The sequence below is a fragment of the Crotalus tigris genome, unplaced genomic scaffold, assembly GCF_016545835.1.
Source record: "Crotalus tigris isolate CLP2741 ecotype Arizona unplaced genomic scaffold, ASM1654583v1 scf7180000019079.287715, whole genome shotgun sequence".
NCBI classification, from domain to species: Eukaryota; Metazoa; Chordata; class Lepidosauria; order Squamata; family Viperidae; genus Crotalus; species Crotalus tigris.
In genome coordinates this window covers 112,256-136,189 of record NW_024097365.1, presented here as the reverse complement: position 1 = coordinate 136,189, position 23,934 = coordinate 112,256, and the positions used below count along the sequence as shown (strand labels likewise).

Sequence of the window (23,934 nt, the reverse complement as noted above, 5' to 3'; positions counted from 1 at the left end):
TTTCTTTAAACAATACAAGGACTCCCACAGCAGACTTGGCCCATTCAATGAATCCTCTCACTAGATTTTTGTCCACATATCGCTACATCTCCTCCATTTCGAGGGGGAACATAGTGTACATTCTCGATTGTGGGAGTTTGGCCCCCGGCAACAGTTCAATGGAGCAATCATTGTGTCGGCGAGGAGGCAGGGCATCGCATTCTTTCTCACTAAATGCCTCCGCTGGGTCCCGGTACTCACTGGGGATGAGCAGCTCGCCTGGTGGCAGTGAGGCAGCCATGTGCGCTCCCTCATTGGGTGGGCTAAAGTTTCCTATAACGTCAGTTGAATCAGTGTAGGGCTTGGGCCCTATTGGTAGTCTCACAGTTCTCATTCCTTTCTCCCACCAGATAAATGGCTTCCATTAGTCCAACCAGGCTAATCCTAGGATCACAGCTCAGTCATTTTTGGAGCCACCAGGAAGCGAATAAACTCCCAGTGCTCACCTATTTCTAAGCATAGGGGCTCAGTTACTTGCGTGACTAAAGTTCCTCCCATCAGGGAGCCATTGGCTTGCTCAAACCTCACAGGTTTGGAGAGCAATTTTGCTCGTATGCCCATTTTCATGTCAAATGGCAAGCTAATGATGCACCAGGAGCATCCAGAATTGACTAACACTTTTAAATCTACCTGTGCCCCCAACTTAGGGATTATGAGTTTAGGCTTCCGGTTCCGGATCACGGCGCTGGCGGATGTACAGGGCGATCGCTCTCTCTGCCGTCCATTTTCTCGCCGGGGGACCCTAAAAGGGGCCGAAAGTTGCCTTGGAGGGGCAACGAGAGGGGAAGAGGATCTCCTGATTGATCGCGGAAGGGCAGCAGCCCTTCCATTTGATCCGGGGCAGCTCTTCGAACCGACAGAGAAAAGATTGGCCATTCACATGGCCCATCATTAAGCCGCTACCTGCCAAGGCCAAATTTACAACCAAACACATTGAAATCACCACGGAGGAACTGGGTGAGACTTTACCTTTTTGTATCCCAAGTATTTTCCTGTCAAAAGCCTTCTGAAACTTCTTCCCCCTGCGAGGAGAGAGGGAAGGAAACATTTTCCTCCTACCCTCTAAGATGGCAGCGCCTGACTACGTAGGGAAAATAAAGCCCTGAAAAATACAATTAAGTAACTGGATTTTTATTACCTTGATATCTGGGGACCAAAAAATTCCTATTCTCACGGGGACCTGTCACCTTATCTATGAAAAAGAACTTTATCTGGATAAAAACCTAGCCCTGCTCTTGAAAGATTTTAAATGCTGTCAGGGTCATCTTGTGGCAAAGCTTGGTATAACAAGAAAATACTTTGGTTAAAGAGACCTGCTTACAGCCCAGATTTGTCCTTGGTACTATCTAAAAGAGATAAAAAGCTGGGAGAACAGCTGGACAGTAAAATTGGTTTTTAGGAATTGTGGAGGTGAACATTTACTAACTTTCATCTAAAAATAGCCTTCACTAAAGGACTACCTATACCTGTGTTGGAAATGGAGGAAGACCAGCAACAACTTAATTATAAACTCATACTTGAAAAAAATCCTTGAAGCTACTGAGATAATTAAATCCAGACTGAAAGACAAAGGTGCCAGCTTAAACCTACAAAATGAAACTCTGACTTCAACAAAAGAACCTATAATCCAAAAACCAACAGAGGCAGAAGAAATTAATACCAAAAACAGAGGAGTTTAAAGATCAACAAATATAATTTATTGACATTTTAGACAGACAAACCCTGACCACAACTAAAGAACTTACAACCCAAAAAGCAACAGAAGTGGAACAAAGCAACACTAACACAGAGACTGTTAAAGACCAACAAATACAGCATACTGAAAACCTAGATAACCAAATAACCACCATAAAGCTGGACGTGACTCTCTACCTAAACCAGAAGAAACCTGAGGAACAAGAAGACCAAATTGTAATGAAGGAGCCACCTGGACAACAATCTACGACTATGAATGGGCCAGCCTTTCTGGAAAACTGATAACTAGATGGTCTCCCTTGATTCAAGCAATACGTACAAGAATGAAGGGAGATTTATTTGATGATTTCAAGGCATGTATGGAAGAGTGGTTGGCACAAAAAGAAAGCCAGAGTTAGATTTTTTTAAAAATAGGATCTTTTAATTTATGATAGAGGATCCTAAAGTCTCAACTAATGGGCTAAAGGGAGATTTTTAGATGAAGGGAAATTATTGGATTTAAATATTGTTGTTAAATGATAAAAAATAAGGGATTAACTGGCTTAATATTCAGGATTTAGACTTATAAGGGAAATGAAAATTAACAATTAGGAATTAGCTTCGAACTATTGCTTAGCCCAGATAATATAGATGATGATGGACTTGAGACAATAAAGGACACTCTATCAGCAAATGATGATGTATTAGGATGAGAAATAGAAAATGTTTATGAAATAAGATAAGAATATATTTGTAAGTAACATGTATATTCTAGATATGATAACTTTTATGTAGTGAAATAAAGGAAATTTGGATTACCCGAAACTCAAACACTATGGATATTGGAATATTGTAATATAAAAATTAAAAATTAGGTAAAACTTAAAAACAGGATATGGATATGTATAAGCAAAAAATATATTGATAAATGTTTTAACTAGCTTTGTTATAATTAAAGATCTATTAGCCTAAATGTGATATAACAAATGTTAAGGGAAATGGAGAAGGAATTTCTGATGATGTAACCTGAGATATGTACTAAAGATTTTGTTATTGAACCACTGATTACCCAGTCACCACGCTGCTTTCCGAATACTCAATGTAAAATTGGAAAACCAATAAAAATTTGTTTTTAAAAAAAGAATATTTGAGTAGCATAGCATCGGCACTAAAATAATTGAAGCCAAAAACTGAGGTCTCCTTCCCTGAGCACATAATATCAAAGCACAATTCCCTCCTCCAGTTAACAGTCATAAATCACATTCCCCAATTAGTTGGAAGCATGGGCTTCCCCTCCAGCTTGCCAATTCCTTATCATTTCTTTTTTCAACAATCTTGGTTCTCACAGTAGGTCCAGCGTTATTATGTCTAGCTAGCCTCTTGTGCACATTCCCCCCCCCCAGCATCATCTAACTCTAAAAGCAAAAAGAAGAAAATGGCTGCATCTCCATCTGTTTTCAATGCAAAAACATTCCACATTAAATGTTTCCTGTGCTCCCATCTCAATTGACAGCATCGTTTCAGACTGCGGAGAAAACATAGGACAAACAATGATCAATTCAACACTGCAGAAGGACATTAAGTGACAGACCTGCAACGACAAAAAACATCTACTTTTGTTCCTGGATGAGGACAAACCAGGAGGCCAAGATCTATCCTGGTTGCTGACTTCAAGCTGGAGTGTGATTCTGACTAACCAGAATTGACCTTGACTTTCTGCCCCCCCAGCTCAAACTAATATGGGTTTTATTTAGTTGGTGGAATCAAATAAAATGTACCAATAAAGGAATATATTTGTAGCTCAGGGTTGAAATATATTTGTAGCTCTGGCTTGGGAATTCTGGGGGATGAAGTCCACACATCTTAAACCTACTAAGGCTGAGAAACATTGCTTTGAGAGGGTCCTTGGTGCTCTCTGAGCTTGCTTGTTTTCTTGCAGACGTTTCATTACCTAACTAGGTAACATCATCAATGCTAGTAAGGAATCTTGTTTGCTGACAACAAGCTCAGAGAACATCAAGGACCCCTCAAAATAAAATGTTTTGGCTTGACAAGGGGGAGGGAGGTAGAGAGAGTTTCCAACTAATGACCATAATGGAGTCTGCTCATTATGCTCCCAAGTCATGGTGGTCGTAAAACAGGTCACCAATGTGACCAACCCAATTTTATAACTTTTTTTGAGGCAGTCAATTGTTCACCATAAGCTGGTTTTGCTGAAAACTGCAAGTTTTCGACAAAAACATCACAAAATGTGGTCATGACTATGGAGATTCTCAGTCATCCAGGTCATGGTTATTCTAAAATTGCTTTTCCAGGAGGCAACTGGACTTGCTTGTTTTTCTTTGAAGATGTTTCACTTCTCACCCAAGAAGCTTCTTCAGCTCTGATCAGATGATGGGGAATGGAAGGATTTTTATTCCTTGCAGACAGCTGGTCATTTGCACTCTTCCAAGTGGCCTCAATGACTCTCTAAAAGAAGGCAAATGACCAGATGTTTGCAAGGATATAAATCCTCCCAGTCTCCACCATCCAGTCAGAGCAGAAGAAGCTTCTTGGATGAAAAGCAAAACATCTTCAAAGAAAAACAAGAAAGCCTCATGAAAAAGCACCTTTAGGAAAACACGGTCATGTGGCTGCAGGAAGCTGCAAACAGCCATAAGTGCTATGGAGAGGTGGGAGGTGGGGAAGATGGGCAGCCCTTAATATTTTGGAAGCTGGTTGTAAGTACCTCTAAGGTGGTCCGTTGTAACTTCAAATGGTTCCTGAGCAACTGGTCATAAGTGGAGCTCTACCTACAGAAAAAAATGAGAAGGCAGAAATGACCAAAATCAGCCAAGTTAAGGAGATTGAGAAGCCTTTTTTGACTATACAGTCATCAGGAACTGAACTTGATTCGGTGCCCTCAAATTTATTTAATTGCAATTCAGAGGAGACCGGAACAGGAGCAGCAGCCAACACCACAATCGTCTGTTCCTTCTTAAGGCTTCCAAAATGAACTCTTGAACAATCTGGGGACAGCTCTCCCCCTCCCAGAAGAGGCTGCAGGAATCCCTGATTGTGGGAGAGAAACTCCTCTCCTTCTCCAGCGCCAGCATTCAGTTTAACCTGGTCAGAATTGGCAGCTTTTTTGCTGCAAAAGGGAGAAAAACAGGGAAGTTCCCATCTAGTTGTATAATGGGAAGCTTCCGCTCCCTGTTGATGGGTCACCTCCCTGAGGAGATGAATTCCTGGATATGTTCTTCATCTCTCTTCTAGACTTCTCTTTTCGCTTCTCCTCCATCCCTAAGTACCACCACCATGAAGGATTTCCCCTCCAGCCCAGCCATCTCCCTCCTTCTCCTTCCAGATCTCCTCCTCCCTCACCCCATCTTTTCTCACGGAGAACCTCCATTTCTGGGGTCAAAGTTGCTCCAGGCTCCTTCCCTCATCTCTCTACTTCAGAGCTGAGGGTCCAAAAAGACAGAATTGGAGCCAAGTTGTCACAGCAGAGAAGCTGATTGGAGGGGCGCCAGTGTATAACCACCTTGGTCTAGTAGTGAAGGCACCAGGTTAGAAACTAGGAGACAGTGAGTTCTAGTCCAGCCTTACATACGAAAACAGGCTGGATGAATTTCAGCCGATCACCAGGAAATGGTGAATTCTAGTCCCGCCTTCCCCTTTATGGATTACTGCCTTGTCGTGGCGAAGGGGCTTGCATAACTCAATGAAGCTATAAGCTATGCCGTGCAGGGCCACCCAAGACGGACAGGTTATAGCAGAGAGTTCTGACAAAATGTGATCCACTGGAGAAGGAAATGACAAACCACTCCAGTATCTTTGCCATGAAAACCCCATGGACAGTACTAAAAGGAAAAAAGATATGACGCTGGAAGATGAGCCCCTCAGGTCGGAAGGTATCCAATATGCTACTGGGGAAGAGCAGAGGGCTAGTACTAGTAGCGCCAGAAAGAGTGAAGCGACTGGGCCAAAGCCGAAAGGACGCTCAGCTGTGGATATATCTGGTGGTGAAAGGAAAGTCCGATGCTGTAAAGATTTTTTCTCCATAGGAACCTGGACTGTAAGATCCATGAATCAAGGCAAGCTAGACGTAGTCAAAAAAGAGATGACAAGAATGAACATCGACATCTTAGGAATCAGCGAACTAAAATGGACAGGAATGGGTGAATTTAACTCAGATGACCATCAGGTATACTACTGTGGGCAAGAATCCATCAGAAGAAATGGAGTAGCCTTCATAGTCAATAAAAGAATAGGAAAAGCAATACTGGGATACAATCCCCAAAATGACAGAATGATCTCAATTCAAATCCAAGGCAAACCATTCAATATCACAATAATCCAAATCTATGCCCCAACCACTGGTGCTGAAGAGGATGAAATTGACCGGTTCTATGAAGCCCTACAGCACCTTATAGAATTAACACCAAAAAATGATGTCCTTATCAACATGGGGGATTGGAATGCTAAGGTAGGAAGCCAAAAGATAACGGGAATAACAGGCAAGTTTGGCCTTGGAGAACAAAATGAAGCAGGGCACAGGCTAATAGAATTTTGTCAAGAGAATACGATGGTCATAACAAACACTCTTTTCAAACAACCCAAGAGACGGCTCTACACATGGACATCACCAGACGGTCAACATAGAAATCAGATTGACTATGTGCTCTGCAGCCAAAGATGGAGAAGCTCTATACAGTCAGTAAAAACAAGACCAGGAGCTGACTGTGGCTCAGATCATGAGCTGCTCGTTGCAAAATTTAGGCTTAAATTGAAAAAAGTAGGGAAAAGCACTAGGCCACTCAGGTATGAACTAAATCATATTCCTGATGAATATACAGTAGAGGTGACAAATAGATTTAAGGAACTGGATCTGATAGACAGAGTGCCTGAAGAACTATGGATGGAAGTTCGCAACATTGTACAAGAGGTAGCAACTAAAAACATCCCAAAGAAAAAGAAATGCAAGAAAGCAAAATGGCTGTCTGAGGAAGCTTTGCAAAGAGCTGAGGAAAGAAGGGAAGCGAAAGGCAAAGGAGAAAAAGAAAGATACACCCAATTGAATACAGAATTCCAGAGAATAGCTAGAAGAGATAAGAATACCTTCTTAAATGAACAGTGCAAAGAAATAGAAGAAAACAACAGAATAGGTAGGACCAGAGATCTCTTCAAGAAAATTGGAGATATGAAGGGAACGTTTCATGCAAAGATGGGCATGATAAAGGACCAAAATGGCAGAGACCTAACAGAGGCAGAAGAGATGGCAAAACTACACAGAAGAACTATACAAGAATGAGCTTAACATCCCAGATAACCACAATGAGATGGTCAGTGACCTCGAACCAGACATCCTAGAATGTGAAGTGAAATGGGCCTTAGAAAATCTGAGCAACAACAAAGCTAGTGGAGGTGACAGTATTCCAGCTGAGCTATTCAAAATCTTAAAAGACGATGCAGTAAAAGTACTACACTCAATTTGACAGCAAATTTGGAAAACTCAACAGTGGCCACAGGATTGGAAAAGGTCAGTTTACATTCCAATTCCAAAGAAAGGCAATGCCAAAGAATGTTCAAACTATCGCACCATTGCACTCATTTCACATGCTAGTAAAGTTATGCTTAAAATCTACAAGCTAGACTCCAGCAGTATGTGGATCGAGAACTACCAGAAGTACAGGCAGGATTTCGAAGAGGCAGAGGAAATAGAGATCAAATTGCCAACATACGCTGGATCATGGAGAAAGCTAGGGAGTTCCAGAAAAACATCTACTTCTGCTTCATTGACTATGCAAAAGCCTTTGAGTGTGTGGATCACAACAAATTGTGGCAAGTTCTTAAAGAGATGGGAGTACCAGACCATCTCATTTGTCTCCTGAGAAACCTATATGCGGGTCAAGAAGCAACAGTGAGAACCAAACACGGAACCACTGATTGGTTCAAAATTGGAAAAGGAGTCCGGCAAGGCTGTATACTGTCACCCTGCCTATTTAAATTATATGCAGAGCACATCATGAGAAAGGCAGGGCTAGATGAATCAAAAGTTGGAATTAAGATTGCCGGGAGAAATATCAACAACCTAAGATATGCAGATGATACCACTCTAATGGCAGAAAGTGAAGAGGAACTAAAGAGCCTCTTGATGCGGGTGAAGAAGGAGAGTGCAAAAGTTGGCTTGAAACTCAACATTAAGAAAACCAACATCATGGCATCCGGCCCTCTCAATTCCTGGCAAATAGATGGGGAAGAAATGGAGGTAGTGACAGATTTTATTTTTCTGGGCTCAAAGATCACCTCAGATGGGGACTGCAGCCAAGAAATTAAAGGACGCTTGCTCCTGGGGAGGAAAGCTATGGCAAATCTAGACAGCATTCTAAAAAGCAGAGACATCACCCTGCCAACAAAAGTGCGTATAGTCCAGGCCATGGTTTTCCCAGTTGCAATGTATGGCTGTGAAAGTTGGACCATAAGAAAGGCTGAGTGCAAAAGAATTGAGGCCTTGGAACTATGGTGCTGGAGAAGACTCCTGCGAGTCCCTTGGACTGCAAGGCGTTCAAACCGGTCAGTCCTAGAAGAGATCAACCCCGACTGCTCTTTAGAAGGCCAGATCCTGAAGTTGAAACTCAAGTACTTTGGCCACCTAATGAGAAGGGAGGATTCACTGGAGAAGAGCCTAATGCTGGGAAAGATTGAGGGCAATAGAAGAAGGGGACGACAGAGAATGAGATGGCTGGATGGAGTCACTGAAGCAGTAGGTGTGAATTTAAATGGACTCCAGAAGATGGTAGAGGACAGGAAGACCTGGAGGAACATTGTCCATGGGGTCGCGACGGGTCGGACACGACTTCGCAATTAACAACAAGTCCCGCCTTAGGCATGAAAGCCTGCTGGGACTAGTCACTCTCTCTTTCAATCCACCCCACCTCACAGGATTGTTTTTGTGGAGAAAACAGGAGGAAGAAGAGTACTATATTTGTTCCCCACAATGAGTTACTTATAAATAAATGCAAAGTAATTGTCAAGTTTCGAAGCATGATTTTGCTGGTGTGATAATTATTGCTTTTCAGGTGCCAATGAACTCCGGGAGGGGGAAGAAAGGAAGGGTTTGGAATGCAGTCATCAAAATTCAGAAGCTAGACCGTGAGACTCAAGGACATTACACCAGGTGTTTGACCAAACCCAGAGACACTTTCTCATAACAATATTTTTCTACTTGATTGGGCTACGTGACCTGACCCAGAGGGAGGAGGGAGAATTCCATGCTTTTCCTATATCGATTTGAGAGGGATCTTGCCAGAGCTGGTTTTGCTTTCATGTGTGCCGAAATAATGTACTCAATAAAGTTTTACATTAAGAGATTGGAATTTCTCGAAGGTGTTTGCTTGGTTGGGTTCGTCAGTCAGAACCATGACAGTAATAAAATAAAATAATAAAGATGGGATACAAAATTTAAACGGACAAACCTACCTGAAGGGCTCCAGGCAGCCCATAATATTTTTATAGCAGGCTGAGAAAATTTTGAACCTGGACTGTTCCCCAATCCTACCCGCCCGTCATTCTTACCGACATCTTTGCTTGCATTTGCTCTCAGATACATTTCACAGCCTGGACTTTGATTCTCGCATGCAAAACACAAAAATATTTGCTAATAATTCTACTCACGAGAAGGGTCATTCCTGGGATCATCCTCTCTCCTGAATCCTAGATTGCAGAAAGAGAGAGCAAAAAGAGGAGATGTTAGGAGAAAAGCTCAGGGGAAGGCAGTCAACGATGGGAAGGCGTAAACTTTCATGACCTCACTTCAAAAGATGCATATTGCAAAAGCTGGTGCCTTTTAACAAAATGTGTTAATCTGAAAAAGGGTTTCTAAGATCTGGGGGGGGGGGGAATAGGACTTTAATGTTCTCCAGAAAGAAGACTGATAGGAAGGCCTGGAAAAAAAACAGAAACATTGGGAGGAAAACAGTTTGTCAGTTTTTTTACAAATGGCTTTGGGGAAAAAAAGAAAAAAAAAACAGACACCCCCCCCCCTGTTTTTCTCCATTTTTTCTGGGTTTTTTTTTCCAGGCCTTCCCATCTCTATTTGGGACTAACCAAATCTCAGGGAGGGGAGGTTATTGCCCTGTTTCCAAAAGGAGGAGCAGGAACAGAAACGGTACCCTTTCTGGATCCAACCAAAAGACATTGCCGACACATCAGGAATCAAAGCATGCCAACCTCACACGGCAACAGGCCTTCCAAATAGGATCAAATCAGTCCCTCTCTTAGGGCAGAGAATCCCAGGATCCTGGCTTTGATACAAATGGATCGTGTTAAGATATTCAAATTTAGTAGCTGGAGCAGTGGGGTTGTGCAGTGAGCCCAAATACACAGGGGTTGTTTTCAACATCCAGCTTGAGGATCCAAATAAATCATCAGATTCACTCTGTTTTTGAAAATCTTACTGTTTATTGAATACACGGCATGGTAATGTCAAAGCAAAATTAACTTTGAGGTTCCCAGACACCAATTCATAGAATTAAACAAATAAAACAAATATACATACATATAGACACAGATTAGGGGTTTTAATTCCTAATCCATGTCTATATGCTTATATATTTGTTTTTATTTATTTCCAGATTCATTCTTCTTTTGGGGAGGTGATATGTCAAGAATGAAACTTTGGCAGCTACATGCCTGTTCATTTCGACTTGCCATTTCTTTAGACGTCATGTATATTTGTTTTTAACTAGGTACCAATTGGTTTGAGTGTGCTGGCTCCTGTCTGAGGCAAACTGCACTGTGATTGGTTGCTGTGGGTGCGGCGGAGGGGGAGTGTCCCTTTTTTGCCGCCTTTTTTCTTCTGTGTGCCTTCTGGGCTCTGCGATTTACTTCACGATGCTCCTATCTAGTCTGCTGTATATAGAAATGTTAAATATATTTATTTATATAAACGTACTAGTTCGTGTCAGTGTCTCTGACTTTATTTGGACAGCTGCTACCCAATTCCCTCACAGGATCACCTGATTATCAATGATCAATGGATCATTCCCCAGGAGGGAAGGGAAATGGAGAAAGCACCAAGCAGAAGCAGCAGCTGGGAGGGGAGGAAGATTTTCACTGAAGCCCTTCTCTTTGAACAAAGCCTTTGACAGGGACAGAACTGGAATGCTTCCTCCCAACTCAGAAGAAGACAGGACTGTCCAAACCTTGGACTCAGCTGAACTGAGACTGGAATCCCAGCAAGAGGCTGAGATCTCAGATGCTCCTTAAGTCAGCTGGGAAAACAGGGAAAAAGGAAGCCCAGAAAAAGAAGAGAAACAGTTTGGTCTAGTGGTTAAGGCACTGGGCTAGAAAGCGGAAGACTATGCTTGAGATCAGGTCCTGCCTTAGCCACGAAAGCCAGCTAGGTGACCTTGGGCCAGTTGTATAACCACCTCACAGGGTTATTGTCGTGGAGAAAAAAATAAGAGGAAGGTGTGTTGGATATGTTTACAGCCCTGAGTTATTTTTGAAAATAATAAAAGCAGGTAATAAATAAATGGATAAATAAACAAGCAAGCAGCAAGTAAGCAAACAAGGTAGCTAGCTCCCCAAAGGGAGACACATGGGAGAAATTGATCCATCTTTCAATCACCCAGAAAAGGATACTTACTAAGAAATGCCAAGATCCCAGAAATTGCACACACGAAGATAACGCCAGCCACACTAACACCGATGATGAGCCCCAGACTGGAACTGGATTCTGGAACTGGATTGGGAGAAAGAGCAAATCACTCCATGGGAACCACAAAATATCTACTGATTGGGGGGAAAGATCTCAAACAGCGAGAAAGATAAGGGATTTACCAAGTTAAGAAATATCAGATGTCTTTACGTCATAGGAGACGTATAGAATAGAATAGAATAGAATAGAATAGAATAGAATAGAATAGAATATAGGGATGGAATGAATAGAATAGAATAGAATAGAATATAGGGATGGAATGAATAGAATAGAATAGAATAGAATAGAATAGAATAGAATAGAATAGAATAGAATAGAATAGAATAGAATAGAAGCAATGGATGGAAACTGATCAAAGAGAGAAGGAATCTATATCTAAGAAGAAAGAACAATTAATCAGTGGAACAACCTGCCTCCAGAAGTTGTAAACTCTCCAATACTGGAGGTTTTTAAGAAGAGACTGAACAACCATCTGTCTGTAATAGTATTGGGTTTCCTGCCTGAGCAGGGATTGGACTAGAAGACCTCCAAGGTCCCTTCCAACTCTACTACTACTATTTATTGTTGTTGTTGTTGTTATGATTATTATATATCTGGGCACAATTTCTCTTCCATAATCCTCCAGCTGTAAAAAGAGCCCAGCCTTTCCCTCCCTGCAGCCTCTCACCCTTCAGGTCCAGATCCAGAGGCTGCTGCAAGCCATCGTGCTCCACGTGGCACCGATAGCGGCCCCTCTCCTTGGGATCGATCTGGATTCCGAGCGAGTAATAGTAGGTCCCATCAGAGTTGGGGGCCAGAGACTCATGGAAGGTGTCTTGCAGCCAGAATTCCCCATCCCTCGTCCAGGAGGCATCGATCTCCCTGGGATAGAAGCCGTGGATTCGGCAGACGTGCCTCTCCATACCATCGGCTTCTGTCCTGCTGCTCATCGTCACCACTGGAGGAACTGGGGGAAAAAAAAGGATGTTAGAATCAAAATTGAGCCTCTCCGGAAATCAGCTTAACTTGTGCATCACACGTGCAACCAGAACTAGGAGTCTCCAAATAAATCAAGCTGCTTTGAATAGTTTCTTTCGGCTGGAAAAACAAATATAAAAGCACTTTATTAAATACAGGTACCCTTCGACTTACAACATTTAGTGACCGTTCAAAGTTACAACAGCACAGGAAAAAGTGACTTAGTTTTTCACACTTACGACCGTTGCAGCATCCCCATGGTCACATGATCAAAATTCAGATGCTTGGCAACTGACTTGTATTTATGACGGCTGCAGTGTCCAGGGGTCATATGATCACCTGTTACGACCTCTCGACAAGCAAAGTCAGCGGGGAAGCCATATTCTCCTACTAACCGTGTTACTCATTTAACAGCTGCTGTGATTCACTTAACAACTATAAGAAGTCGTAAAATGGGCAAAATTCACTTCACAAATTTCTCGCTTCGCAACAGAAATTTTGGGCTCAATTGTGACTGTAAGTCGAGCTGTATTATTATTTTCTCTGTTGCCTTGCAAGTACACTAAGTGTTTCTGTCCCGGAGACAAATTCCTTGTGTGTCTAATCCCCTGTGGCCAAATCAAGTTGATTTGATTTGATTCGAACTAACTCTTCTGGTCCTGTTTCCTGTCTGGATTCTCTTACAAGATTGACACTACTATTTCCACTTCTAGAGGCTGATTTAAAAAAAAGAAAATCAGAGAGGGCTAAAAACAAGGGCAGCATCAAGGCTGCAATCACTTGGACGACTCCCCAGATTCTTCCTCAGAGATAAGCTCAAGGCAGGGTGAGGCCATTCCTGGCACGTCTGGAACCCGGTTAAATAATGACTCTGAACAGCCAGCCGAAAGAGAATCAGAGGAGGCTTCAGCTGGGGAAAACGTGCAGAGGCAGAGGGTCAGCGAAGAGGAGGAGGAACTGTCTCCTGCACCTGATCCAAGAGACACAGAGAAAAGGCAGGAGCAATGGAGGTCAGCCAGACTACTCGGGAAGAGAAGGCCCTGCCCGTCTTGATGGGCTGCACTGGGAAACTGGCTATTTAGGACAACAGGGATAGGGAGCCGTTACTGCCGGCTGTTTGTTTCCTCATCATTGCTTCCTGCTTCACTGTGTTTAGAATCGTGCCTTCGAGACTCTGAACTTTTCTTGCTAAGTGAGCTTTCGAGTGTGTATGTTATTTTGGCCTGGTGGATTTAAGTTTGTTTGTTGGAGCTATCTTTTGGAACAACTTTCATTTACTTGTGGACTATTGACCAGTTGCTTTGTGGACTAATCTTGGTTTGCTTGTGGCTGGGCCTATAGAGACAGTTCTGAATATTGGTAAAGGGAATTACTGGGGAACATTAATAAACTCACTAAACCACAGTTACCTGGGTGTGAGTGAGTGGGGCAGCACATCGGCTGACGATCGCCAGCAGAAAACAAGCTAACTGGTTCATCTGACCTGTTCTTTGCCAGCAAACCTAGACAGGAAACACTTGCAACACTTAAGCACATGCAGCTCCCATACTTTCTCTCTGGCTGTTTCTCCATACCTTCCCTCAAGGATGTCTTTGATCTATAGTGGTCGTTCTTCTGCAGCCACTCCGTGCAGATGCTCTCCAGGAAATCTGTGAAACGCTGCTTGATGTAGGTTTCAGCCCTCTGCTTGATCCCTTGGGCTTCTTTGTCAGCTGCTGTCCAGATGCCGGTCGCCATCTCGTAGTCAAGGAAATGCCGCCCATCATAGCCATACTGCCAGCGGCCGCTCCTTTTCCCATCTTCCCCCACTTCACAGGAGACCATCAACTGGACGATGTGAAAGCCTAAAAGAAGCATCCCCAAGGTTAGGAGGAAAAGCTCTCTAGGAAATCAGAGAAAGCCACTTCCTGCTGGAGCTCCAGATTCTGTGACTGCTGAGACAAGAAAGCAAGGAAGACAAGGATTACAGGAAGTGATCTTGAAGGCCACTCGAGGTTGAGACAGAATTGGGGATCTATAAGACAGATTTCTCACTATAAAGGAACTCACTATAAACAAGGCTGGGAAATTCCTCATACAGTCCAAAATTCCTTAATTAAGATAGGATTTCTTAGAGGCCCACATCTCCCGGCACTGGAGTGAAGTCACCTTTCCTGAGATCACTTTTAGATAACTCAAAATTATGAAGGCAAAAGATCTATATTGTTAGCATTTGTGGATGATATTTGTTACAGATGTTGAGAATCAAGAAAGAGTGCAGAGAAGAGCAAGACTGGAGGCTAAAACATATAAGGAACGGTTGCTGGAATTGGGTATGTCTAGTTTAACAAAGAGAAGGACGAGGGGGGACATGATAGTAGCGTTCCAATATCTCAGGGGTTGCCACAAAGAACAGGGGGTCCAAAGCACCTGAGGGCAGGACAAGAAGCAATGGATGGAAACTAACCAAGGAGAGACGCAATCTAGAATTGAGGAAAAGTTTCCTGACAGTGAGCACAATTAACCAGTGGAACAATTTGCTTCCAGAAGTTATGAATGCTCCAACACTGGAAGTTTTTAAGAAGAGACTGGACAAAAATTTGTCTGAAATTGTATAGGGTTTCCTGCCTGAGCAGGGGGTTTGGACTAAAAGATCTCTAAGTTCCCTTCCGTCTATTCTATTCTATCTAATTCTAATTCTAATTCTATTCTCTGTTGTTGCTATGAAAATTATATGGATGTACAGGTAGTCTTAGGACTGTTAGGGTTAGCGACTGTGCAGTGATTCGCTTAACAACTGGGGCAAGAAAGGTCGTAAAATGTGCCAAACTCACTTAGCAAATGTTTCACTTAGCAACAGCAATTTTGGGCTCAATTTGCTCAATTTTCTGCACCCACACAAAAAAAATTCACATTCCTAATGCTTCTCGGTGGGACTGCCATTGTCAACGCTGCTAACCTCAGATGTTTTTGCTTTGACAAGAGATGGAGATGCAACCATTTCCTTCTTACGTTTTACTCTTAGAGTTAGAGTTAGATGATGCTGGGGGAAGGAATATGCATGAGAGTTTAGCTAGAGATAATAATACTGAACCTAGTGTGTGAACCAAGGTTACTGAAATAAGAGATGATAAGAATTGGCGGGGCTGGAGAACTGGAGGGAGAGCCTGCATTTCAAACTAATTGTAGAATGTGATTTATGACTGTTAATTGGAGGAGGGAATTGTGCTTTGATACTATGTGCTCAGGGGAGGGGAAATCCAGTTTTTGGCTTCGACTGTGTTAGTGCCAATGCTATGCTTCTCAAATAAAGATTCTTTAGGGTAAACAATACCTTAAAGTTCTTTGAAGAGTTTCATCTGTCAGGACTATGACAGCCATATTTTCATTTTAGACTCGAGCTCATTGGAGCTCTGCAAGAGGAAAAAGGCCAGGGCATCAGCAGCCAGCTTACTGTAAACCAATCGGTCCAATTCATGAGGAAGGCAGGAAGATCCATAAGAAAATAGAGCTTTCTCCTTCGTCTCCTTTCTTGGAAGATAGCACCCATGTTTCTACCACTCCTCACTTGTCTCTCCCACCCCTCACTTACCTCCACTTTGGTTATAGCGCTTCTGGAGCATTTGCACATCCTCCTGAAAGTCTTTCTGGTCTTTTTGCAAAATCCAGGTGTACTTGTTAAAGAATCTGAAATCTTCCTTCTCCAGTGTATTTATCCAATCTACTCGAGGATGCATCTTCCTGGTGTGGCTTTCGTAGCGAACAATGAGCTGATCATCCATATAACCTTCGGCTGTGAAGGGTGACAGCCCTGGACAAGCCTCCGTCGCAGAAGAGTAGCTCACACGGGTTACGCGAGGGGAGGAGCCTAGGGAGAAACGAGAGCAGGGCGGAGTTAGGAGGGACTGGAGACGGGTTACAGACTGAGGCTCCAGAGGAGTTGCAGCATCAGGTGCAATATGGGACTGTCAGAGCTGCCATCATACGTTCATGGCTGTCAGCCTGCCATGAAGTATGGAGGGAGGGAGGGGAATGTGAAACAGTTGAAGGTGGTGGGGGTGCCACTCAGAGTCTTCTAAGTCGTTACCATGGGAGAATAATGCAAAAATAGTTGCAAAAACAGTTTACTCAAATATAATTGGACAATAAGGGGCCAGGGAGAAAAGACTGATTCGCCCTTTCACCTACATTTTCTCCTTGCTCATAGCTTGACAAGATTGTGGGATGCAAAGGTAGGAGGGATGGTATGTAGGCAACCGAGGCATCTTTTGAGAGCTTGGTGCTGATAACACCAAGGTCACTAATGCAGGTGCTCGATGGAGAAGGGGACTTTTCCCATAACAAGAAGAAGTATTACTATTGGACAATGTGAATACCCAGTGGGTAGAGGGAGGGAATCTATTGTTTAATTAAGCAAGCTTTTGAGCGGGAAAGCCAGAGCTGGTGTCAACTCTACAAATGGCTGCAACCATTTTCCTTCCCATTCTAGATTGCCACATAAAACGGAGGGAGAGGTGTTGCCCAGGTGCTTCGCTAGTCAAAATAATCTTTTGTCCCATGGGAACCAAGGTCATCGGCTCCTCCCGAGACTTGGGATTGGGCGTTTCATAAAAAGCCTGCCAAATAATCATACTGGGTAATGTAGTTGCTTGCATAACTTTTGTGGGTGGGACATTTAACTTTGTATTGGAAAATTGTTGCTTGTGTATCCAGACATGGTTTCACCTTTGACCATGCTTATATTTTGTAACTAATAAACAGGTTCTTTGAGGAATTTGCAAGCCTCAGCGTTCTGCTTTATTCATCTCTGTCTGTCAGAACCATGACAGCTGGTTTTGCGTGCCAATGTAAATTTTGTGCCAATGTAAATTTTCAGTAAAGTATTATACTCTTGGTAAAATCATGTCCCAGAAGTTTCTTTACCTGGAAATGCCAATTGGACAGTTGACATAGAGGAGGAGAGGAACTGGACAGGGAATGTTAACTGGGAAATTTTGGCACACGAATTTCAGTTCTGGCTTTGCTATACTGTAGTCCATTTGGCTTTTAGTAACTTTCACTACAAATGGAGTCGAGGGTCTTCCTTTATTAAGAAACCAAACTGGGGGAAGGTGTGAAAGAGACCTTCACTCCACCCAAGTTATAAATTTTGAAATGAATATAGTCCGCGATTTACAGACACAATTGGGACCAGATTTTCCATTGTAAGTTTTTGCAATCAGGCCCAATTTTATGAGAAATTTTACAGCATCCATTAAGCAAATCACATGGTTCTTAAGTGAATAACATGATCATTAAACAAATTCAGCTTCCCCAATGGGCATTATTGCCAGGAATCAGTCCCTCCCCCCCAAAAATAGGAAATCTTGATCAATGGCCAGTGCAACTGATCATAAAGCTGGTTGTCAAATGCTCAAACTGCAATCACATGTGTATGTATATATGTGTGTGCGTGTCAGTCATAAGTGTGAGTACAAATCCTTAAGTCATTTTTTCTTAGGCCATAACTTAGAATAGAATAATTACTTTAATGCTAGTTTTTATGGTGGTTCTATGTCAATGAGCGATACTAGAGAATATGATAAACATTTCAATATAAAAAAGTTTACTATTAGATATTTATTAAGTGGTATAGGCAAGGCTTTTTTTCTCATAGAACGCCCAGAACGGAGTTCCGGCACCTTTTTGGACGGAACTTCGTAGGGTAGGCAAGGCGGGTTGTATGACATGTTTGAGTTACGGCACTTTTTTTTTTTTTTAGAAAAAGAACACTGGGTATAGGTTACAAAATGAATTGGCACTGTGAGAATATTGATAAAAACTAATAGATGAATTAATTAAAAAACAAAAAAATGTAATCTTAGCATATTTAAAATTGTTACAGGTGGAAACTGCTTTTTTATAGAAACTCATTTAATGGAACAAGATAAATATTAATAAAGGATTGGATGGGACTGATCTATCTCACAGACACTTTGACAAAAACTAAAAGTGTGTCCATTTTGCTTCAAAAAGGATTTCCAATTGATGTACAATACATTACTGATGTAAATGGATGTTATTTAATTTTAAATGCTAAAATAGCAGGACTTGTAATAGCTATAGTTAATGTTAATGGATGTAATTTAGATTCTCCTATTATGTTTTATTAATTTCTTCAGTAATTGAATGAGTGTATTTATGATGAGGTAAAGGAGGGGATTTTAATGAAGCATTAGATCCCATACTGGCTAGATACACCAGCTTGATATTCCAGCATTAACTATAAATATGAGTTTAAGTTAATGCTTACCTATCATACAAAAAACAAACAGCAGATATTACTTTAATACCAAAAGAAGACTCAGATTTGACACAGGTAAAAAGCTACAGACCGATATCGTTATTGAATGTGGACTATAAAATTTTTACTTCAGTAATGGCTGAGAGACTGAATTTATATATCCAGACCAAAATGGTTTCTTACCAAAGAGACAAATTAAAAACAATCTAAGAGTAATAATAATAATAATAGTAAAGTTGGAAGGGACCTTGGAGGTCATCTAGTCCAACCCCCTGCTCGGGCAGGAAACCCTACACCATTTCGGACAAATGCTGTCCAGTCTCTTCTTAAAAACTTCCAGTGTTGGAGCATTTACTGCTTCTGGAGGCAGGCTGTTCCACTGATTAATTGTTCTCACTGTCAGGAAGTTTCTCCTTAGTTCTAGGTTGCTTCTCTCCTTGATTAGTTTCCACTAATGGATGTATTAGAATACTATGAATTACATCCAGGGAAACAAATGGCACTAATATTTCTAGATGCTCAAAAGATGTTTGATAATGTTTCCTGGCAATTTATGATTCAGCAATTACAAATAATGGACTCTGGACAGAATTTTATAAATATGATAAAAACGATATATAATAAACAAACAGCGAAAGTGATTGTGAATGGAGATTATACTGAGAACTTTGAGATAAGGAAAGGAACAAGGCAAGGATGTCCATTATCTCCACTGTTATTTATTTTTACTTTGGAAGTCTTAAGCAGAAATATTAGACAAGATATAGAACACAAAGGACTAGAAATAAAAGGCAAAACATATAAATTGCAAGCTTTAATGATGATTCGATGTTCATTTTAGAAGAACCTTTGGAGATGATTCCTAAACTATTGGGAAAGATAGAACAGTATGGAGAAATGGCAGGATTGAAAATAAACAAAGAAAAACTAAAGTAAGATTTAAAAATCTTACAGATAAACAAAAATTTTTTTGGGAAAAACAGAATTACAGATAATTAAAAAGATTAAATATTTAGGAAGACAGTTGACAGCAAGATGTTCAATGATAAAAGACGCTAATTATATAAAATTATTAAATCAATTAAAATTGGACTTGGAAAAATGGAAAAATTTGCAATTGTCAATACTAGGAAAAATTGCTACAGTGAAAATGAATTTACTACTGAAAATTTTATTTTTATTTCAAACAATACTTATAAAATTGCAGAATTTTTTTTTTAAGATTTGAATTCACTAATTTTGAAATTTATTTGGCAAGGAAAGAAAGCTAGCCTAGAATTAAGATGAAAATGTTACAAGATGCTAAAGGAAACGGGGGATTTGGCCTACCAGAGTAGGTTCTATATTATCAATCATCCGTATTAATATGGGTAAAAGAATGGATAATTCTTAAAAATAAAAGGTGGTTATATCTGGAGGGGCATGATTTACAATTGGGGTGGCCTGCCTTTTTATGGTATGGGGAAAATAAAGTTCATAAATATTTCCAAAATCACTATATAAAAATGCAATGTTAACAACATGGGAAAAAATAAAAAGCAAAATATATTTGAAAATTCCAGGGTGGTTGTCAACAATGGAAGCATTTGTACACCCAAATTTAGTGGACTTTGAAAAATCTGGACATATAGAGATATTCTAAACTCTGAAGAACATTTAAAATCTAAACAAGAAATGGAAAATCAGGGCATCAACTTATCATGGTGGACACATTTACAAATACAAACTAGATATGATAAAAGATGTTAAAATGTATGGGTTTTATAAGGAACAAACTGTGTTTGATAAGACTCTGTTAACTTCGGTTGAAAAATTAATTAAGAAAATGTATAATTTTTTATTAACTTTGGAAATGAAAGGCAAACAAGTTAAAGAAACAATGATAAGATGGGCGAAAAGTTTTGGACACAATATAGAACTAGAAAGATGGCAAAACCTATGGGAAAGAAATTATAAACTGACAATGTCAACTTCTTGTAAAGAAAATTTATATAAAATGTTTTATAGATGGCACTTGCCACCAGCAAGATCAGCGAAAATGTTTAAAAATATATCAGATAGATGTTGGAAATGAAAACATAAGTCAGGTACGTATTATCATGTTTGGTGGACATGTGATAAAGCAAAGAACTATTGGAAAAAGATACATACTTGATTAGAAAAGATGTTAGGAGAACATGTTGATTTTAAACCTGAACTTTTTTTATTAGGTATAATGCCAGAAAAGATCAATAAACAAAGCTTATATTTGACTTTGCACGTCACAACAACGGCAAGAATTACATTTGCGCAATACTGGAAGAATGAAGGAATACCATCAGATGAAGAAATAATTAAAAAAAAATATTAGAATGTGCAGAGATGGACAGATTGACTATGAGACTGAAAGAAAAGGAAGAAACGGACTATTATCAAACCTGGAACTTATTTTACTATTGGCTTGAGCAAAGAATAAAGGATTAGGAATTAAATATGTATTAGCATATATAAACTCAGACAGCACGTTGGTTGAAAATTTATTATTGTTTCTATGGAAAAAATGAATAAAAAACTTTAAAAAAACAAGATTAAAATAGCATGGAAAATAATTTGCAAAACGAACTGAAGCATTTACGGACACAGAAGGCTAGATACCTCCATCTACAATTCCACGCAGAGAAATATAGGAAAAAAAAATGTGAATTAAGTATTGTAATATCATCGCGGTCCTGGGTGCTCTCTGAGCTTCATTTTTATGTATGTTTCTTTTCCTTTGAGGATGTATGCACTTCTATTTTTGTGGGAGTTTTTAAATCATTGTTTTAAAAGCGATAAAACAGTTTCACTTTAAAAAGTGAAACTATGCAATAGATGGGTGTGGCATGCTTAGTTGTCCTTCTATATTTAGGAAGGGCAGCAAAGAGAGCCCAGCATGGACAAGCTTCCTGTCCGGACTTTTTTTAATATATATATATATATATATATATATATATATATATATATATATATATATATAAAAACATTTAAAGAATTAAATAAATGACTAAACAACCATTAAAAATTAAAAGACATCGTGATTGGAAAGTAAAACACTGGAAAAATCAACAGGGACTTTTCAATCATCATAAATGATGCCATTCATTATTGAGGGGGTCCTTGGTGCTCTCTCTGAGCTGGCTTGTTCCCTTGCAGACGTTTCATCACCCAGACTAGGACTAGTACTGATGAGGTTACCTAGTTTGGGTCAGGAAACGTCCGCAAGAAAACAAAGCCAGCTCAGAGAGCAGCAAGGACCCTCTCGTGTCAACCCTGAGTTACGAATATTCTCCTTTATTAGTACAATACATGATTACATGAATTCAGGGATCCCACCCGAGCATGCTAGTCGCGCCTTCAGGGATGTCAGGAGGGGTTGGAGAGCAAAAAAGTCACGAACGGGGTCCTATCGCAGGTGGTGCCCAAGATCCTGACTCTGCAACCCATCTAATTCCCCCCCTTCCTGACCCAGCTGCCCAAAATAAGCCGTTGCGCCCCTCCAGCTACGCCCCGGGACTCACCGAGGCTGCCCTCCAGAAGGCAGGAAGCGGCGGCCCCGAGAAGCCACAGGAGCCCCCAGCGCGGCCGCATCGCTTCGGCTGTCCCGCCGAGCGGCCGCTTGCAAAGAACTCTCCGCGCGTGCGCTTTGGAACTGGGATTCCCAGGTCAGGTGGAACGCTGGAAAATCCCTCTCATTAAGGAGAGTTTACGCTTAGAACGCAGGTAGATAGTGTCGAACGTGATAATGGAGGGGCGTGGCCAAGGCCGCGCGGGGTGGGTCTTGCTGGAATCCGGAGGGTTGCCCAAAACAGAATGCGGGAAAAAAAAATAATAATAACAGAGTCCGCTTTCACACGAGACGGGCAGGCAGGTGAAGAAGGCAAGACCGACGGTGGCCTTGGCGCAACGTAGTAGAGTAGAGTAGAGTAGAGTAGAGTAGAAGAGTTGGAAGGAATCTTGTAGGTCATCTAGTCCAACCCCCCCCCGCCCAAACAGGAGACCCTACCAAAAAAAGAAAATATATACCTATACATGTATACACCTATACAGATGATAGAATAGAATAGAATAGAATAGAATAGAATAGAATAGAATAGAATAGAATAGAATAGAATAGAATAGAATAGAATAGAAAAATATCATGAGAAAGGCAGGGCTAGATGAATCAAACGTTGGAATTAAGATTGCCGGGAGAAATATCAACAACCTAAGATATGCAGATGATACCACTCTAATGGCAGAAAGTGAAGAGGAACTAAAGAGCCTCTTGATGTGGGTGAAGAAGGAGAGTGCAAAAGTTGGCTTGAAACTCAACATTAAGAAAACCAAAATCATGGCATCCGGCCCTCTCAATTCCTGGCAAATAGATGGGGAAGAAATGGAGGTAGTGACAGATTTTATTTTTCTGGGCTCCAAGATCACCTCAGATGGGGACTGCAGCCAAGAAATTAAAAGACGCTTGCTCCTGGGGAGGAAAGCTATGGCAAATCTAGACAGCATTCTAAAAAGCAGAGACATCACCCTGCCAACAAAAGTGCGTATAGTCCAGGCCATGGTTTTCCCAGTTGCAATGTATGGCTGTGAAAGTTGGACCATAAGAAAGGCTGAGCGCAAAAGAATTGAGGCCTTTGAACTATGGTGCTGGAGAAGACTCCTGCGAGTCCCTTGGACTGCAAGGCGTTCAAACCGGTCGGTCCTAGAAGTGATCAACCCCGACTGCTCTTTAGAAGGCCAGATCCTGAAGCTGAAACTCAAGTACTTTGGCCACCTAATGAGAAGGAAGGATTCACTGGAGAAGAGCCTAATGCTGGGAAAGATTGAGGGCAATAGAAGAAGGGGACGACAGAAAATGAGATGGCTGGATGGAGTCACTGAAGCAGTAGGTGTGAATTTAAATGGACTCCAGAAGATGGTAGAGGACAGGAAGACCTGGAGGAGCGTTGTCCATGGGGTCGCGATGGGTCGGACACGACTTCGCAATTAACAACAACAACAGAATAGAAAATATGGAATGGAATGGAATAGAATAGATAGAAGAATATGGAATAGAATAGAATAGAATAGAATAGAATAGAATAGAATAGAATAGAATAGAATAGAATAGAATAGAATAGAATAGAATAGAATAGAATAGAATAGAATAGAAAGTGATAGGATTAAGTGAATGGTCTTCAAAATGTAATATTGAAAGAAAATTTTAAAATTCAATCTGCTGTGTAGTGGAAATTTACTGAGTGGAGAAACAAGCCTGTCAAAGAGTGTAACCTCATAGTACCTCAGCCAA

At 41.1% G+C, this 23,934-nt stretch overlaps 1 protein-coding gene across 1 annotated transcript; it reads right to left on the bottom strand.

Annotated features, from left to right (window-relative positions):
* Window positions 1–2,872: 2,872 nt before the first annotated feature.
* On the bottom strand, window positions 2,873–22,278 carry LOC120315358 (class I histocompatibility antigen, F10 alpha chain-like). Its single transcript, XM_039359593.1, has 8 exons — window positions 22,172–22,278; window positions 15,945–16,220; window positions 13,948–14,217; window positions 12,084–12,362; window positions 11,345–11,440; window positions 9,370–9,408; window positions 4,442–4,505; window positions 2,873–3,238 (listed from the first exon to the last, which is right to left on the bottom strand). The coding sequence occupies exons 1-7, from the start codon at window positions 22,239–22,241 to the stop codon at window positions 4,465–4,467; spliced, it is 1,071 nt and encodes a 356-aa protein (XP_039215527.1). The 5' UTR covers window positions 22,242–22,278; the 3' UTR covers window positions 2,873–3,238; window positions 4,442–4,464.
* Between the last annotated feature and the right edge of the window lie 1,656 nt (window positions 22,279–23,934).

What these genes read in the sequence shown, in the direction of transcription:
- LOC120315358 (XM_039359593.1), bottom strand. Translation starts at nt 22,241, where the DNA reads ATGCGGCCGCGCTGGGGGCTCCTGTGGCTTCTCGGGGCCGCCGCTTCC. An exon ending in AAAGACATCCTTGAGGGAAG is followed by an intron (nt 12,363 to 13,947) that starts GTATGGAGAAAC and finishes TTTTTCCCCCAG; the next exon opens with TTCCTCCAGTGGTGACGATG. An exon ending in TCTGGATCTGGACCTGAAGG is followed by an intron (nt 11,441 to 12,083) that starts GTGAGAGGCTGC and finishes CTCCCAATCCAG; the next exon opens with TTCCAGAATCCAGTTCCAGT.